At 45.3% G+C, this 18948-nt stretch overlaps 1 protein-coding gene across 8 annotated transcripts in view; it reads left to right on the top strand.

The window, feature by feature from the left end:
• The window catches only part of RPH3AL (rabphilin 3A like (without C2 domains)), a 937664-nt gene that overhangs the window by 828650 nt on the left and 90066 nt on the right, over positions 1-18948 (top strand). For all 8 annotated transcript variants that reach the window (XM_077296355.1, XM_077296351.1, XM_077296352.1 and 5 more), the window contains 2 exons: positions 1622-1732; positions 5698-5886. In XM_077296355.1, the coding sequence (XP_077152470.1) occupies positions 1622-1732; positions 5698-5886 (300 nt within the window). The remainder of the gene's footprint in view (positions 1-1621; positions 1733-5697; positions 5887-18948) is intronic.

The raw sequence follows: 18948 nt of genomic DNA, 5'->3' as shown, positions 1-18948 counted from the left end.
TGTCAATATGACAACCTAATATTATCAAATCTTGTGTAATATATGTGGGTTCAAAATGCTCACTTTACCCCTGGATAAAATACTTGAGGAGTGTGGTTTCCAAAATGGGGTCACTTGGGGGGATTCTGCTGTTTCAGCCCTGAAAATGCAACATGTGCCCGCAATCTTTTTCAGCCAAATTTGTATTCCAGAATTCAAATATTGCTTCTTCTGTTCTGAGCCCTGCTTTTTGTCTAAACAGAACTTTTTAACTACTTGTGGGGTATTGCTGTTCTCGTAATAAAGTGGTTAATAAAATGTGGGGTCCACTTTTTGTTGTTACCGCTTGCAAAAGTAAAAAAATATTAAGGCTAATGGAACATTTTGGAGGTAAAATTTAAATTTTTTTTTAATTTCATTGCACTTTGTATTAATTCCTGTGTTCCACCTGAAGCGTTAAACAAAACTTCCCTACAGCAGTTTTGAAGTATTTGAAAGGTGCAGTTTTTTAAATTGTATAAATTTTGTGGAGTTTCCAATGTATAGGCCCCTCAAAGTCCATTTACATTTGAATAGATCACTAAAGAAATAGGTTTTGTAAATTTGTTGAAAAAATTAGAATTGCTGCTAAACCTTTAAGAACTTCACACAGGCCCAAACTGGGGTTCGACAATACTACTCACTAGGCCGCAAGTCCCAGATAGACATGTGACTCTTCACAATCCGCACACCTTCATTTCCTGAAGAGCAGCCTTAGTCCCCATTTTGTACTGTACGTTTACACTGGAAGCGATGGCTCACACGAACATCTTTTTGCTGTGGCCTAGTTGTCCCTCTATCAGCCCTGCCTCTGCTCACTCAGATCAGCTCTCCCGGCTCTGGTCTCGCTCAGGTTTCCACTCGGTTCTGGTCTCTCTTGGGTCTTTACTCAAGTCTGGTTTCTTGTAATGGCAGCTGTAAGCTAACTGCACTGATACAGGTCCAGGTGCTGGGTCCTTCCCTTCTCAACCCTGCTGGGCCTATTATAATTATTAACTGCACCACTGCTGTCACTTGTAATGGCATCTCCTCCAATCTCTTTCCCAAGGGAACATGCACTTCACTCTTGAGTTCCTGAAAATGCAATTCTTTATGCTTTTCCTTTTGCTATCATCTTTGACCAGCAGACAGTGGTGTTCGCTTACAGACACTGTTAGGCATTAATTTTGTGCCTGTTTTCACTTGTCTATCACCTTACACCATCACCACTGAAATGGCACCGAAACCAGAGGTGAGTATAGGTGTTCTTCTATAAGGAGGAATATAGATCTTATGAAGAGGTCCGTGTTGTGTGCAATACCTTTAAAGTGTATTTTTCCGGCACAATAATTAATGACGAATCACTAGAAAATTGCGGAAACTCCATTAAAGAGCCCAGGTATTAGTTGCCAAAGAAAGATCATTTAAAAATAGTCACCAATATGGTGATCACAAAGAGATTTTTTACTGTCAATTTCTTCAATCACTAAAGTGATAATTTTGCTGCTCAGGTGAAGACATAAGAACATTTTCTGAATTATGTTTCTGATAATTGTTTATTGTGATACAGTCAGACTTGTGAGTGGTTTAACTAGAACTATGAAATGTTGTCTTGTTGTTTCAGTGGCTACCAGTGACAGTGAAAGTGACTCTGATTTAAGCTCTTCAAGTTTGGATGAGAAAATGTCACTTGATTCCAAAAATGAGAAGTACAGAAAAAATCGAATTGATTCTGGTAAGTTGTAATTGTAAATTACAAACATATATATTACATACATATACTAGCTGCTCTAGTAGCTCTTGCTGATATGGGGACTAGTGTTGAGCGATACCATCCGATACTTGAAAGTATCGGTATCGGAAAGTATCGGCCGATACCGGCAAAGTATCGGATCTAATCCGATACCGATACCCGATACCAATACAAGTCAATGGGACTCAAGTATCGGACGGTATCCCTGATGGTTCCCAGGGTCTGAAGGAGAGGAAACTCTCCTTCAGGCCCTGGGATCCATATTAATGTGTAAAATAAAGAATTAAAATAAAAAATATTGCTATACTCACCTCTCCAACGCAGCCTGCACCTTACCGAGGAAACCGGCAGCCTTGTTTGCTTAAAATGCGCGCATTTACTGCCTTCCATGACGTCACGGCTTCTGATTGGTCGCGTGCCGCCCATGTGACCGCGACGCGACCAATCACAACAAGCCTTGACGTAGTTTTCAGGTTCTGAATGCCTAGAATTAGGCATTCAGGACCTGAAAATTACGTCACGGCTTGTGATTGGTCGCGTCGCGGTCACATGGGCGGCACGCGACCAATCACAAGCCGTGATGTAATTTTCACGTCCTGAATGCCTAGAATTAGGCATTCAGGACCTGAAAATTACGTCACGGCTTGTTGTGATTGGTCGCGTCGCGGTCACATGGGCGGCACGCGACCAATCAGAAGTCGTGACGTCACGGAAGGCAGTAAACGCGCGCATTTTAAGCAAACAAGGCTGCCAGTTTCCTCGGTAAGGTGTAGGCTGCGTCGGAGAGGTGAGTATAGCAATATTTTTTATTTTAATTCTTTATTTTACACATTATATCGATCCCGATACCGATTCCCGATACAACAAAAGTATCGGATCTCGGTATCGGAATTCCGATACCGCTAAGTATCGGCCGATACCCGATACTTGCGGTATCGGAATGCTCAACACTAATGTGGACATATAGTAGTATTATTATTATAGTGGTGTGTAGTGCCACACCTGATCATTGGTGTCAGCAATACCACACCAAACCTGGATGGGACAGGTGTGTAATTTTTTGGGAAAAAGAAACCATGGTTTTTTTATTTCTGGACAATTCCTTTAAAACTTTTCACTAGGGAGAGCAATATACTGTATATCTCTAATAGGGATTAAATTCTACTTCTTCTGTGTGTATATACAGTGCATTATGAGTACATACTGTGAAGATTTGAGGTTGTGCATTGTAATAATCACCTAGGCTGCTTAACGATGCAACTAGTTTTATTTCTTCCGTCTACGGTCATACAGCAACTCCAGGCAGATGGACAAAATACAATGCCCTTAATACACAAAATCCCTTCCCGGAATCGGTAATTCCACTGCCCCTGTACCAGGTGATATCCACGATTTCTCAACTTTTGGTTGGCTCACAGCTTTTGGTATCACGAGCCAGAATAGTTTGACATCACAGCCTATGTTCCTTCAGACAATGGATATCATGACCATAGCATGTGTATCCCACTTCAGGCAGCAACATCTGTGACTTTGAGTTTTCAGGGCCAACTACACCCAGCAAATGGCACCAGTTTTTGGCGGGCACCCACAGAGAGGTATCAACTACATTGAGGTATTTGGCTATGTTACCTGATTGTCTCAACCTGCATTCTCCAAATGTGTTTGAGGGTTCAGTGATTGTCAATGAAGCAGATCTGTATTCCTCCAGCTGGGGACATGGTCCCTTAATCTGATGTCCTGTAGAGTCAAATCTGTATTCCTCCGGTTGGATTAATGGTTCCTTGGCTACTGTCATGCAGAGTCTCTCAAAACAGAAACAGATTGGAGGAAGGTAGAGGGAGATCATCTCTCATTGTTCTAGTGTTCAAATAACCTGCATAGTTTATCCTTCAATATTTGCAGAACAACAAGCTACATGGACTTATACCATGGGTAATCAGCATATTAGCAAACATTGATTGTTCAATGATCATGTGCCTTTGTTTCCCAAGGATAGTAGGACAATAAGCTGCAAGAACTGCTACAATTGGTAAATAGCAGCAGTTCAACAATTCACAAAAAATCCATTCAATCTACAACAAGAGTCAACATTTGGACTCATAGTGTTCAAATTATTCTATTGTTCAAATAGTTCATGCCCCTAGGTGTATTATATATACCTCTGGCATAACTAAGAATAAATGCTGTGTCATCACAACCTTTAGTTTCCTTTCAGAATCAACATTTTCTGTGGGATACTATTCTACAAAATACTCCCACATATGTGGACCATTGATTGCAAACAACAGAGTAACCTAGTTTGACATAGTAACATAGTTATTAAGGTTGAAGGAAGACTTAAAGTCCATCTTGCTCAACCCATACCCTAACCTAACATGCCCTAACATGTTGATCCAGAAGAAGGCAAAAAAAACCCATGTGGCAAACAGTAAGCTCCACATTGGGGACTTCCCAACTCCACATACGGCAATCAAACTAGTGCCCTGGATCATCGCCTTATCAAGGAAACTAGTGTATATAACCCGTAATCTTATGCTAACAAGGTTTGTTATTTGGCACACACCAAAAAGTAATTTTCTTAATAAATTAATTCCAGTCAGTGTTACAAAAATGAGTACACCCCAATAAAAGTCTTAGGAGCAAAGCTAAAGTTTTGACAGTAAAATTCTAATTAACAAGAATGCAAACACAGGTATGTCTAATTATTCATTAATCAGGTGTCCAGCAGACAGTTTACTATAAAAGGGTGTTACTTAACCCAGAAAATCCCTTACCATTTCCTGCTATCGGCAATGGCACCATAAAAAGGAAAAGTTTCACCAGACCTGAGAAAGAAAATATTTTCTTTACATAAGAAAGATGAAGGCTGCAAGAAGATCATGGAAGTTACCATCTAAACAGGTATGTCTTCTGATGAGAAGGGTTGAAGAAAATCAACATGAAGATTCAATGCAGTTAGCTAAAGAAGTAGAAAGCTAAACTGATGTATTTCCCATGACACAATACAGCGTATACCACAAAGGAATGCAAACATGAGTATCATCCACAGAGAAAGCTCTCCCAAAACCCATGCACAAAGAAGCCCGATAACAATTTGCCAGGGACCATGTTAAAAAATGTGAAGACTACTGGGACTAAATACTCTGGAGTGATGAGACCAAGGTTTTTGTTTTTTAGGCTTCAAAATTGTATGGCGTTTCAAAGATGAGTGCAAAGGAAAATTCATGGTGCTTACACTATAACATGGTGGTGGCAGTGTCCTTATGTTGGGTTGCATGAGTGCTGCTGCTGTTAGTGAGCTACATTTCATTGATGGTATCATGAGGTCACAGATGTACTGCTCTATATGGAAACAGAAGATGCTACCAACACTCCATGTCCTTGGCAGCCATGCACTTTCCAACATGACAATGATGAAAAAGAAACATCTAAGGCCACTGTTGCATTTCTGAAGAATAACTGGGTGAAATTATTTCAATGGCCAAGTATCTCTCCCGATCTGAACCCAATTGAACACCTATGAGGAATTTTGAAGAGACAAGTTGAGCATCACTCTCCATCAAAGCTCTAAAAGAGGTCATTCTTGAAAAATGTTGTAATCTGTTGCCAATTTGTTTATTCTGTGCCTAGAGGACTTGGTGCTGTTCTTAAAAATCATGGGGACCTTACAAAATACTAGATGTAGTAGTTTTTCATGTGGGGTGCAATGATTTTTGCATAAACTAATTTGAGTAAAACTGAAGATTTTGTAATGAACGTTATTTTATTAACCTTATCATCATGTTTTGAGTTAAAAAAAGAATGTTCTAAGAGACTCAAACCTTGTCAAACTTTTGGAAATTGTTTTGCGTTCAGACAGGTATTCATTAAAATCTAATTTTTTAATAGGGTGTACTCATTTATGCTGAGCAATGTATGTATAAACAGTAATGTCTTTTTCCTGTTAGTTTCAAGTACTGAACCCACTATAACTACAGTTGGTAATCACAAGAAACATTTTGGTGGAATGCTCTCCAGTGGTTTATCAGGTAGTCTGACCAGTCTTGGCAGTGATCGAGGTGCTGTAAGTGCTACAGAGAGTTGTCCTGGAGAATTCATTGAAGGCTATGATAGTGACATCAGCAGGCGTGGACCAGGTGAGGGTTTCTAAAGTCACTTTTGTTATAGAGCAATAAGCAATTCCCTTGATACTTTTAATAATAGCTTTCTTCTCTTCTAGTTGTTCTAATTCATTATGTGAAAATGATGTCATTTGGTATCGGCTTATATAATTGAGTGCTAATCCCAACTAGCCAGCTGAACCATACTTGTTATGTGGCTGACAAATATTTAGATCTAAGTGAATATAGATTACAACAAAATAGCAAGGTGTAAAAGTGCTACAAATTATACATATTCCTAATCAAGATGAGAAAACCAAGGTGACAATTGCCTCGCTAAATCCACTCAATTTGAAGAATGGAGTCTCTTAATTGAACTGTTTACACATTTTTGGTTTGACATTGGAGATGGGCGAACCTGAACAGTATCGAACACTTACTGTGTATGGGCATGGACGCCGAACATGAACTTCACCAGGAAGTCCGTGTTACTGTTTGGGTTTGGCCACCCAAACACCAGATGTTTGTGGTGCTGTTATGTGCATGGTAGCGTGGCAAACACTGCTTCTGATCGTCGGTAAAATCATCACGGCCGGTCAGACAGCCGCAGTTCCCATGCTGTTAAAAGACAGTGTGAGCTCACAGGTGTGATCAGAGATATAAAGTTTATCTCCGGTCAGTGGTGTCAGCTGACGGGACTCCCATCAGTCGATGCCTGCTGCCGTTAATAAAAGCAAGAGCAAGCGCTTTGCCTGGCTCTTCCCACTTGCCTTGTAACGGTGGAAAGTGGGGTTCATATTTGTGGAGTTGATGTCACCTTTGTTCTGTCCGGTGACATCAAGCTTATGGATTAGTAATGGAGAGGCATCTGTAAGACACCTATCCATTACTAATCCCATAGCTGTATGGTAAATAAAAACACAGCCAGAATAAAGTCCTTTATTTTAAATAAAACAAAACACACATTTATTTTTTCATTTAAAAATAACAAACAGAGTTATACTCCATACCTCCCAACATTTGAAGAAGGGAAAGAGGGACAAAGGTAGTGGTGCATGCAGCGGCACATTTTAAGCCACATCCCATTTTTTAGCCACACCCCTGATCACACTCAATTCACAACTAGTCACACCCATATCCATGCCCCAACCACACCCTTTTAGCACTGCTGATCACACTGTTTCATAAACAATAATAATAAACAGAAAACAATATGGCCACACAGTGCTCCATACTGTATAATGGCCACATAGTGCTCCACACTGTATAATGGCCACACATGATGCTCAATACTGTATAATGGCCACACAGTGCTCCATACTGTTTAATGGCCGCAACACATGATGATCAATACAGTATAATGACCACACAGCGCTCCATACTATATAACCCCTTGATGACCTTGGGATTTTCCGTTTTTCCGTGTTCATTTTTCGCCCTCCTCTCCTTCCCAGAGCCATAACTTTTTTATTTTTCCATCAATATGGCCATGTGAGGCCTTATTTTTTGTGGGACGAGTTGTACTTTTGAACAATATCATTGGCATTACCATGTCGTGTACTAGAAAATGGGAAATAAATTCCAAATTCGGTGAAATTGCAAAAAAAGATTAATCCCATGCGTGTTTTTTGTTTGGCTTTTTTGCTAGCTTCACTAAATGCTAAAACTGACCTGCCTTTATGAATCTCCAGGTCATTACGAGTTCATGGACACCAAATATGTCTAGGTTATTTTTTATCTAAGTGGTGAAAAAAAATTCCAAACTTTGCTAAAAAAAAAAACATAAAAAAAAATTTGCGCCATTTTCCGATACCTGCAGCGTCTCCATTTTTCGTGATCTGGAATTGGGTGCAGGCTTATTTTTTGTGCGCCGTGCTGACATTTTTAGTTATACCATTTTGGTGCAGATGTGGTCTTTTGATCGCCCGTTATTGCATTTTAATGCAATGTTGTGACAAGCCAAAAAACGTAATTTGGGCGTTTTTAATTTTTTTCTCGCTACGTCGTTTAGCAATCAGGTTAATCCTTTTTTCTATTGATAGATCGGGTGATTCTGAACGCGGCGATACCAAATATGTGTATATTTGATTTCATTTTTATTGTTTTATTTTGAATGGGGCGAAAGGGGGGTGATTTAAACTTTTATATATTTTTTTTATTTCATATTTTTTTTAAACATTTTTTTTACTTTTGCCATGCTTCAATATCCTCCATGGGAGGTTAGAAGCTGGTACAACTGGATCGGCTCTGCTACATAGAGGTGAAACATAGATCACCTCTATGTAGTAGAATTGCAGGCTTGCTATGAACGCCGACCACAGGGTGATGCTCACAGCAAGCCGGCATCAACAACCATAGAGGTCTCAAGGAGACCTCTGGTTGTTATAGCGACGCATCGCCGACCCCCGATCATGTGACAGGGGTCGGCGATGAGCGCATTTCCGGCCGCGCGGCCGGAAGTGGTAGTTAAGTGCCGCTGTCAAAGTTTCACAGTGGCATTTAACTAGCTAATAGCGGCGGATGGATCGCGATTCCCCTCGCCACTAGTGTTGAGCATTCCGATACCGCAAGTATCGGGTATCGGCCGATATTTGCTGTATCGGAATTCCGATACCGAGATCCGATACTTTTGTGGTATCGGGTATCGGTATCGAAACAACATTAATGTAAAAATGTGTAAAAGAGAGAATTAAAATAAAAAATATTGCTATACTCACCTCTCCGACGCAGCCTGCACCTTACCGAGGGAAGCGGCAGCGTTCTTTGTTTAAAATTCGCGCTTTTCTTTCCTTACGTGAAGTCCCGGCTTTGTGATTGGTTGCGTCGCAGTCACATGGGCGACGCAACCAATCACAGCAAGCCGTGACGTAATTTCAGGTCCTTAAGGATTTTAAAATTACGTCCCGGCTTTGTGATTGGTTGCGTCGCAGTCACATGGGCGACGCAACCAATCACAAGCCGTGACGTCACGGGAGGCTGGACACGCGCGCATTTTAAAATGCGCGCTTCTCCAGCCTCCCGTGACGTCCCGGCTTGTGATTGGTTGCGTCGCGATCAACCAATCACAAGCCGGGAGGCTGGACACGCGCGCATTTTAAAATGCGCGCTTGTCCAACCTCCCGTGACGTCCCGGCTTGTGATTGGTTGCTTCGCGATCAACCAATCACAAGCCGGGAGGCTGGACACGCGCACATTTTAAAATGCGCGCTTGTCCAACCTCCCGGCTTGTGATTGGTTGATCGCGACGCAACCAATCACAAGCCGGGACGTCACGGGAGGCTGGACAAGCGCGCATTTTAAAATGCGCGCGTGTCCAGCCTCCCGTGACGTCACGGCTTGTGATTGGTTGCGTCGCCCATGTGACTGAGGAGGAGTTGGCATTGCTCGGAGAAGAGGCCACCATAAACGATAAGAGGGAGGCCATTCACAGAGCTCAGGAGAGGGAGAGGGAGGCCATTCACAGAGCCGAGGAGAGGGAGAGGGAGGCCATTCATAGAGCCGAGGAGAGGGAGGCCATTCACAGAGCCGAGGAGAGGGAGGCCATTAACAGAGCCGAGGACAGAGCTCAGGAGATGGCAAATGCGCGCGTGTCCAGCCTCCCGGCTTGTGATTGGTTGATCGCGACGCAACCAATCACAAGCCGGGACGTCACGGGAGGCTGGACAAGCGCGCATTTTAAAATGCGCGCGTGTCCAGCCTCCCGTGACGTCACGGCTTGTGATTGGTTGCGTCGCCCATGTGACTGCGACGCAACCAATCACAAAGCCGGGACGTAATTTTAAAATCCTTAAGGACCTGAAATTACGTCACGGCTTGCTGTGATTGGTTGCGTCACCCATGTGACTGCGACGCAACCAATCACAAAGCCGGGACTTCACGTAAGGAAAGAAAAGCGCGAATTTTAAACAAAGAACGCTGCTGCTTCCCTCGGTAAGGTGCAGGCTGCGTCGGAGAGGTGAGTATAGCAATATTTTTTATTTTAATTCTCTCTTTTACACATTAATATGGATCCCAGGGCCTGAAGGAGAGTTTCCTCTCCTTCAGACCCTGAGAACCATCAGGAATACCGTCCGATACTTGAGTCCCATTGACTTGTATTGGTATCGGGTATCGGTATCGGATTGGATCCGATACTTTGCCGGTATCGGCCGATACTTTCCGATACCGATACTTTCAAGTATCGGACGGTATCGCTCAACACTACTCGCCACTATTGACAGCACATAGAAGGAGAAAAAGCTGTAGACCATAAACTGGGGATCACCAAAATAGATACAAACAAATACTCTTTATTAAATACAAGACAAACACACACAGTAAAAACAGTTAAAAGTCATCCAACATGACATATGTAAACCAAAAATAGCTTATAATAAAGCTCAGAGTAACCCCTCCCTAGGCCAATGTGCAAAATATATATGCCAGTCAATGCATAAAATTGCTATACAGAGCAGACTATCCTGTACTAATAACTAGGGTTGAGCGACTTTCATTTTTTTAAGATCGAGTAGGGTTTTGGGAAACCCGATTTTGTCCAGAGTCGAGTCGAGTGCAGTCGGCCGATTATCGCTAAAAGTCGGGGATCGACCGAAACACGAAACCCAATGCAAGTCAATGGGGAAGCATAGTCGGCAGTGAGTGGAGGCCAGGAAAACACCTACAGTGCCCATTTTAATGCCAAAAACATCCATTCTTGTTTCTGAAGCTTGCCAATCTTAATTAACTGTATAATAATAGTTGGGCATAGGGAATTGGGGGAAAGTTGTGGGGGGAGTAGGGCTGGCTCAAGTTTTTCGTGGGCCCAGGAAATGCGGACTACGTCACGGCGGTGTTGCAGGGAAAGGTAAGTATTTAAAAGTTGCAAGTGCTGTGATCCTGAGCAAGCAGGGGGGGCCCACTCGTTCGCATTGCCACTGGCACAGGGCCCCTCAAAGTACGGCGGTGTGTTTGCATGGCGGGGGCGCCTCCCACCAGCAGCGACACTTTTGCGTACTCTGAGGGGCCCTGTGCCAGTGACGTCGCCAACGAGTATGCCCCCCCACCTGATGAAGGAACCTGCACTTTCATCTGCACCTTCCTCTTTGTCCCTGTGTAAGGTGGTATAACATGCGGGAAGGGGAACCTTACTTTCAGCAGGGTCAGATTCTGGCTGTGTAGAGTACAAGGGGAATGTAGTGGTCTAGGTCAATGTACCAGCAGACTCATTTAGCAGTGGCTGGGCAATGGGCAGGATGAGGAGGAAACAGATATAGGGCCAAAGAATAAAGTAGGCTACATGCAGTTCAAAATTGGTAACAGGACTAAACAGGCGGCATTGCTTTGTTCAGTGGAGTAGCAAACCCAAGAGCAGCAGACACTGTTTCAAGGGCCTAACCACACTAGTAGGCCAAATGCAGTTTAATATCTGATAGTATAGGGCGAAAGCCAGAATGTGGAAGCTCAGCTTTGTTCAGTTGAGGACAACACCAGGGAGGGGCAGACACCTTTAGTAGGCCGGAAAAGCCTATTGCATTTTTTAAAATGGTAATTTGGAGCAGAAGGTTGAAGCTCAGCTTTATTTAGTTGAGGACAACACCAGGCAGGGGCACACAGACAGACACCTTTAGTAGGCCGGAAAAGCCTATTGCATTTTTTAAAATGGTAATTTGGAGCAGAAGGTTGAAGCTCAGCTTTATTTAGTTGAGGGCAACACCAGGGAGGGGCAGAAGCCGTTAGTAGGCCCTAACCACCATTTTTTTTTTAAAAAACCACTTAATGAGAGCCGGAAGGTTGAAGCTCAGCTTTATTTAGTTGAGGACAACACCAGGCAGGGGCACACAGACAGACACCTTTAGTAGGCCGGAAAAGCCTATTGCATTTTTTAAAATGGTAATTTGGAGCAGAAGGTTGAAGCTCAGCTTTATTTAGTTGAGGACAACACCAGGGAGGGGCAGAAGCCGTTAGTAGGCCCTAACCACCATTTTTTTTTTTTAAAACCACTTAATGAGAGCCGGAAGGTTGAAGCTCAGCTTTATTTAGTTGAGGACAACACCAGGCAGGGGCACACAGACAGACACCTTTAGTAGGCCGGAAAAGCCTATTGCATTTTTTAAAATGGTAATTTGGAGCAGAAGGTTGAAGCTCAGCTTTATTTAGTTGAGGACAACACCAGGGAGGGGCAGAAGCCGTTAGTAGGCCCTAACCACCATTTTTTTTTTTTAAAACCACTTAATAAGAGCCGGAAGGTTGAAGCTCAGCTTTATTTAGTTGAGGACAACACCAGGCAGGGGCACACAGACAGACACCTTTAGTAGGCCGGAAAAGCCTATTGCATTTTTTAAAATGGTAATTTGGAGCAGAAGGTTGAAGCTCAGCTTTATTTAGTTGAGGGCAACACCAGGGAGGGGCAGAAGCCGTTAGTAGGCCCTAACCACCATTTTTTTTTTTTAAAACCACTTAATGAGAGCCGGAAGGTTGAAGCTCAGCTTTATTTAGTTGAGGACAACACCAGGCAGGGGCACACAGACAGACACCTTTAGTAGGCCGGAAAAGCCTATTGCATTTTTTAAAATGGTAATTTGGAGCAGAAGGTTGAAGCTCAGCTTTATTTAGTTGAGGGCAACACCAGGGAGGGGCAGAAGCCGTTAGTAGGCCCTAACCACCATTTTTTTTTTTTAAACCACTTAATGAGAGCCGGAAGGTTGAAGCTCAGCTTTATTTAGTTGAGGACAACACCAGGCAGGGGCACACAGACAGACACCTTTAGTAGGCCGGAAAAGCCTATTGCATTTTTTAAAATGGTAATTTGGAGCAGAAGGTTGAAGCTCAGCTTTATTTAGTTGAGGACAACACCAGGCAGGGGCACACAGACAGACACCTTTAGTAGGCCGGAAAAGCCTATTGCATTTTTTAAAATGGTAATTTGGAGCAGAAGGTTGAAGCTCAGCTTTATTTAGTTGAGGGCAACACCAGGGAGGGGCAGAAGCCGTTAGTAGGCCCTAACCAAAGTTGAAGGCCAAATGCAGTTTAATTTCTGATACTATAGGCCGAAAGCCAGAAGGTGGAAGCTCCGATTTAGACAGTGGAGGACAATTTGAATTAGGGACTGCAGACAGACTTAGTAGGCTGTCCCCTGTGGACCATGCATCCACCACATTAACCCATTGCGCCGTAATGGACACGTAATCTTCCGTGGCCATGCCTACAGGTCCATGCGTCTGTTGTCAGGTGCACCTTTGTACTCACAGATTGCCAGAGTGCATGGACAATGCGGTCTTCTACATGCTGGTGGAGGGTTGGGATGGCTTTTCTCGCAAAAGAAGTGTCGACTGGTTAGCTTGTAGCGTGGTACAGCGTAGTCCATCATGGCCTTATTAATAGTAAATGAAATATATAACTAGGCTCTATGAACTTTTAAATAGGTTCCAGGGGTAAACGGGCAGCATTGGTGTGGTCAGTGGAGGAGTATTGCAAGTAGGGGCTGCAGACAGGCTATCAAAGGCCTAAAATAACAAACAGTAGGCAGTCATGGCAGTTTTACATCGGTTACATGGATACACAGGCAGGCACTCCAGGCAGCATTGTGGTCAGTGGAGGAGTATTGCAAGTAGGGGCCGCAGACAGGCTATCAAAGGCCTAAAATAACAAACAATAGGCTCATTGCAGTTTTACAGCGGTTACATGGATAGACGGGCAGGCAGCTTGGTGGTGAGTGGAGGAGTATTTAAAGTAGGGACCGCAGACAGGCTATCAAAGGCCTAACATAACAAACAATAGGCTCATGGCAGTTTTACAGTGGTTACATGGATACACGGGCAGGCAGCTTGGTGGTCAGTGGAGGAGTATTTAAAGTAGGGACCGCAGACAGGCTTCAAAGGCCTAACATAAGAAAATGGGCTGGCTGTAGGCACTTTATAATTGGTTCCAGGGGTACACGGGCAGCAGTGGTCTGGTCAGTGGAGGACTAGTGGAAGGAGGGACCGCAGACAGGCTTCAAAGGCCTAAAATAACAAACAATAGGCTCATGGCAGTTTTACAGCGGTTACATGGATACACGGGCAGGCAGCTTGGTGGTCAGTGGAGGAGTATTTAAAGTAGGGACCGCAGACAGGCTTCAAAGGCCTAACATAAGAAAATGGGCTGGCTGTAGGCACTTTATAATTGGTTCCAGGGGTACACGGGCAGCAGTGGTCTGGTCAGTGGAGGACTAGTGGAAGGAGGGACCGCAGACAGGCTTCAAAGGCCTAACATAAGAAAATGGGCTGGCTGTAGGCACTTTATAATTGGTTCCAGGGGTACACGGGCAGCAGTGGTCTGGTCAGTGGAGGACTAGTGGAAGGAGGGACCGCAGACAGGCTTCAAAGGCCTAACATAAAAAAATGGGCTGGCTGTAGGCACTTTATAATTGGTTCCAGGGGTACACGGGCAGCAGTGGTCTGGTCAGTGGAGGACTAGTGGAAGGAGGGACCGCAGACAGGCTTCAAAGGCCTAAAATAACAAACAATAGGCTCATGGCAGTTTTACAGCGGTTACATGGATACACGGGCAGGCAGCTTGGTGGTCAGTGGAGGAGTATTTAAAGTAGGGACCGCAGACAGGCTTCAAAGGCCTAACATAAGAAAATGGGCTGGCTGTAGGCACTTTATAATTGGTTCCAGGGGTACACGGGCAGCAGTGGTCTGGTCAGTGGAGGACTAGTGGAAGGAGGGACCGCAGACAGGCTTCAAAGGCCTAACATAAGAAAATGGGCTGGCTGTAGGCACTTTATAATTGGTTCCAGGGGTACACGGGCAGCAGTGGTCTGGTCAGTGGAGGACTAGTGGAAGGAGGGACCGCAGACAGGCTTCAAAGGCCTAACATAAAAAAATGGGCTGGCTGTAGGCACTTTATAATTGGTTCCAGGGGTACACGGGCAGCAGTGGTCTGGTCAGTGGAGGACTAGTGGAAGGAGGGACCGCAGACAGGCTTCAAAGGCCTAACATAAAAAAATGGGCTGGCTGTAGGCACTTTATAATTGGTTCCAGGGGTACACGGGCAGCAGTGGTCTGGCCAGTGGAGGACTAGTGGAAGGAGGGACCGCAGACAGGCTTCAAAGGCCTAACATAAAAAAATGGGCTGGCTGTAGGCACTTTATAATTGGTTCCAGGGGTACACGGGCAGCAGTGGTCTGGTCAGTGGAGGACTAGTGGAAGGAGGGACCGCAGACAGGCTTCAAAGGCCTAAAATAACAAACAATAGGCTCATGGCAGTTTTACAGCGGTTACATGGATACACGGGCAGGCAGCTTGGTGGTCAGTGGAGGAGTATTTAAATTAGGGACCGCAGACAGGCTTCAAAGGCCTAACATAAGAAAATGGGCTGGCTGTAGGCACTTTATAATTGGTTCCAGGGGTACACGGGCAGCAGTGGTCTGGTCAGTGGAGGACTAGTGGAAGGAGGGACCGCAGACAGGCTTCAAAGGCCTAACATAAAAAAATGGGCTGGCTGTAGGCACTTTATAATTGGTTCCAGGGGTACACGGGCAGCAGTGGTCTGGCCAGTGGAGGACTAGTGGAAGGAGGGACCGCAGACAGGCTTCAAAGGCCTAACATAAAAAAATGGGCTGGCTGTAGGCACTTTATAATTGGTTCCAGGGGTACACGGGCAGCAGTGGTCTGGTCAGTGGAGGACTAGTGGAAGGAGGGACCGCAGACAGGCTTCAAAGGCCTAAAATAACAAACAATAGGCTCATGGCAGTTTTACAGCGGTTACATGGATACACGGGCAGGCAGCTTGGTGGTCAGTGGAGGAGTATTTAAAGTAGGGACCGCAGACAGGCTTCAAAGGCCTAACATAAGAAAATGGGCTGGCTGTAGGCACTTTATAATTGGTTCCAGGGGTACACGGGCAGCAGTGGTCTGGCCAGTGGAGGACTAGTGGAAGGAGGGACCGCAGACAGGCTTCAAAGGCCTAACATAAAAAAATGGGCTGGCTGTAGGCACTTTATAATTGGTTCCAGGGGTACACGGGCAGCAGTGGTCTGGTCAGTGGAGGACTAGTGGAAGGAGGGACCGCAGACAGGCTTCAAAGGCCTAAAATAACAAACAATAGGCTCATGGCAGTTTTACAGCGGTTACATGGATACACGGGCAGGCAGCTTGGTGGTCAGTGGAGGAGTATTTAAAGTAGGGACCGCAGACAGGCTTCAAAGGCCTAACATAAGAAAATGGGCTGGCTGTAGGCACTTTATAATTGGTTCCAGGGGTACACGGGCAGCAGTGGTCTGGTCAGTGGAGGACTAGTGGAAGGAGGGACCGCAGACAGGCTTCAAAGGCCTAACATAAAAAAATGGGCTGGCTGTAGGCACTTTATAATTGGTTCCAGGGGTACACGGGCAGCAGTGGTCTGGCCAGTGGAGGACTAGTGGAAGGAGGGACCGCAGACAGGCTTCAAAGGCCTAACATAAAAAAATGGGCTGGCTGTAGGCACTTTATAATTGGTTCCAGGGGTACACGGGCAGCAGTGGTCTGGTCAGTGGAGGACTAGTGGAAGGAGGGACCGCAGACAGGCTTCAAAGGCCTAAAATAACAAACAATAGGCTCATGGCAGTTTTACAGCGGTTACATGGATACACGGGCAGGCAGCTTGGTGGTGAGTGGAGGAGTAGTGCAAGGAGTGTCTGTCCCAGTACTCCCAAAATATAAATAGATGTTAATGTCTCGCAAAACAACCAAAACAAAAAAAAAGGTGGCATACTTAGGTACAGGGGTGGGCTCATCTGCTGAGTTTCTGACATAGTAATTTGGCAGTAACTATTTAATGGTGCCAATATAGGACACAGACACAGACTACTTTAAGTTGCATCGTAGATGTCTACAAATTTGTATTGTCAGTGCCAGACATTGAATGATGTCAGCGAATAGACTAAAGATTGGTGGAGCTGTGCGACATAATTTTGCATGTGGTAGAGCACATTTTGAGCTGGGGTAGGGGGGAACTCTCTAGAGGCCGGCGGGACCGCCCCAGGGCCCCTCATGTTACAACGGTGTGTCTGACGTTGGGTGCGCACCACCACCGCCAGAGACACTACATTGTACTATGAGGGACCCAGTAGCAATGCCGTCAACCAAAAGCGAGCACACCCACCTCTTCAGACAAACAGCAGTCTCACGGGTGCTTGCGCCAAGTCGCGATACCACGGCCCCGTGTGGGGAGTTTGGCCATTTAGGGAGGTGTAAACATGTCGTATGCTGTACAATCAGCTGCAGCAAATTAGACATTAGAAAAGTAATTCACAGGCAAGAGCCTTTCATAGGAAAGCTAGATGTCGGCCGGGCAAGGTGGGGCAAAAGATTTCAAAATCCAGTTGTGGTTCATTTTAATGAATGTTAGATCGTCAACATTTTGGGTAGCCAGACGAGTCCTTTTTTCGGTTAATATTGAACCTGCAGCACTGAATACTCTTTCTGATAGGACACTTGCTGCCGGGCAAGCAAGCTCCTGCAATGCATATTCTGCCAATTCTGGCCAGGTGTCTAATTTGGAGGCCCAGTAATCAAATGGGAATGACGGTTGAGGGAGAACATCGATAAGGGATGAAAAATAGTTAGTAACCATACTGGACAAATGTTGTCTCCTGTCACTTTCAATTGATGCAGCAGTACCTGTCCTGTCTGCGGTCATAGCAAAATCACTCCACAACCTGGTCAGAAAACCCCTCTGTCCAACGCCACTTCTGATGTGTGCACCCCTAACACTCCTAGTCTGCTGCCCCCTGGAGCTCGTGTGAGAACGATCACGTGCGCTGTGTGCTGGGAATGCCTGAAGCAAACGGTCAACAAGAGTTGATTGTTTGGTTGCTAATATTAGTTCCAAGTTCTCATGTGGCATAATATTTTGCAATTTGCCTTTATAGCGTGGATCAAGGAGGCAGGCCAACCAGTAATCGTCATCGTTAGTGTTGAGCAATACTGTCCGATACTTGAAAGTATCGGTATCGGAAAGTATCGGCCGATACCGTCACAGTATCGGAATCCAATCCGATACCGATACCCGATACCAATACAAGTCAATGGGACTCAAGTATCGGACGGTATCCCTGATGGTTCCCAGGGTCTGAAGGAGAGGAAACTCTCCTTCAGGCCCTGGGAACCATATAAATGTGTAAAAGAAAGAATTAAAATAAAAAATATCGCTATACTCACCTGTCCGACGCAGCCGGGACTTCAGCGAGGGAACCGGCAGCGTTGTTTGTTTAAAAATCGCGCTATTACTTGGTTACGTGAATTCCCGGCTTGTGATTGGTCAGGTCGGCCATGTTGCCGGGACGCGGACCAATCACAGCAAGCCGTGACGAAATTACGTCACGGCTTGCTGTGATTGGTCCGCGTCCCGGCAATATGGCCGCCCTGACCAATCACAAGCCGGGACGTCACGGGAGGCTGGACACGCGCTCATTTTAAAATGGGCGCGTGTCCAGCCTCCCGTGACGTCACGGCTTGTGATTGGTTGCGCCGCGATCAACCAATCACAAGCCGGGAGGCTGGACGCGCTCATTTTGAAATGGGCGCGTGTCCAGCCTCCCGTGACGTCACGGCTTGTGATTGGTTGCGCCGCGATCAACCAATCACAAGCCGGGAGGCTGGACGCGCTCATTTTGAAATGGGCGCGTGTCCAGCCTCCCGGCTTGTGATTGGTTGACCGCGACGCAACCAATCACAAGCCGTGACGTCACGGGAGGCTGGACACGCGCCCTTTTTAAAATGAGCGCGTTTCCAGCCTCCCGTGACGTCACGGCTTGTGATTGGTTAATGGCGGCCATGTTGCCGGGACGCGGACCAATCACAGCAAGCCGTGACGTATTTTCGTCACGGCTTGCTGTGATTGGTCCGCGGCCCGGCAACATGGCCGCCCTGACCAATCACAAGCCGGGACTTCGCGTAACCATGTAAAAGCGGGAATTTTAAACAAACAACGCTGCCGGTTCCTGCGCTGAGGTCCCGGCTGCGTCGGACAGGTGAGTATAGCGATATTTTTTATTTTAATTCTCTATTTTACACATTTTAACATTAATGTTGTTCCGATACCCGATACCCGATACCACAAGAGTATCGGAATCCCGGTATCGGAATTCCGATACAG

Source organism: Ranitomeya variabilis, chromosome 3, assembly GCF_051348905.1.
Source record: "Ranitomeya variabilis isolate aRanVar5 chromosome 3, aRanVar5.hap1, whole genome shotgun sequence".
NCBI classification, from domain to species: domain Eukaryota; kingdom Metazoa; phylum Chordata; class Amphibia; order Anura; family Dendrobatidae; genus Ranitomeya; species Ranitomeya variabilis.
This window is presented reverse-complemented; position numbering and strand designations above follow the sequence as displayed.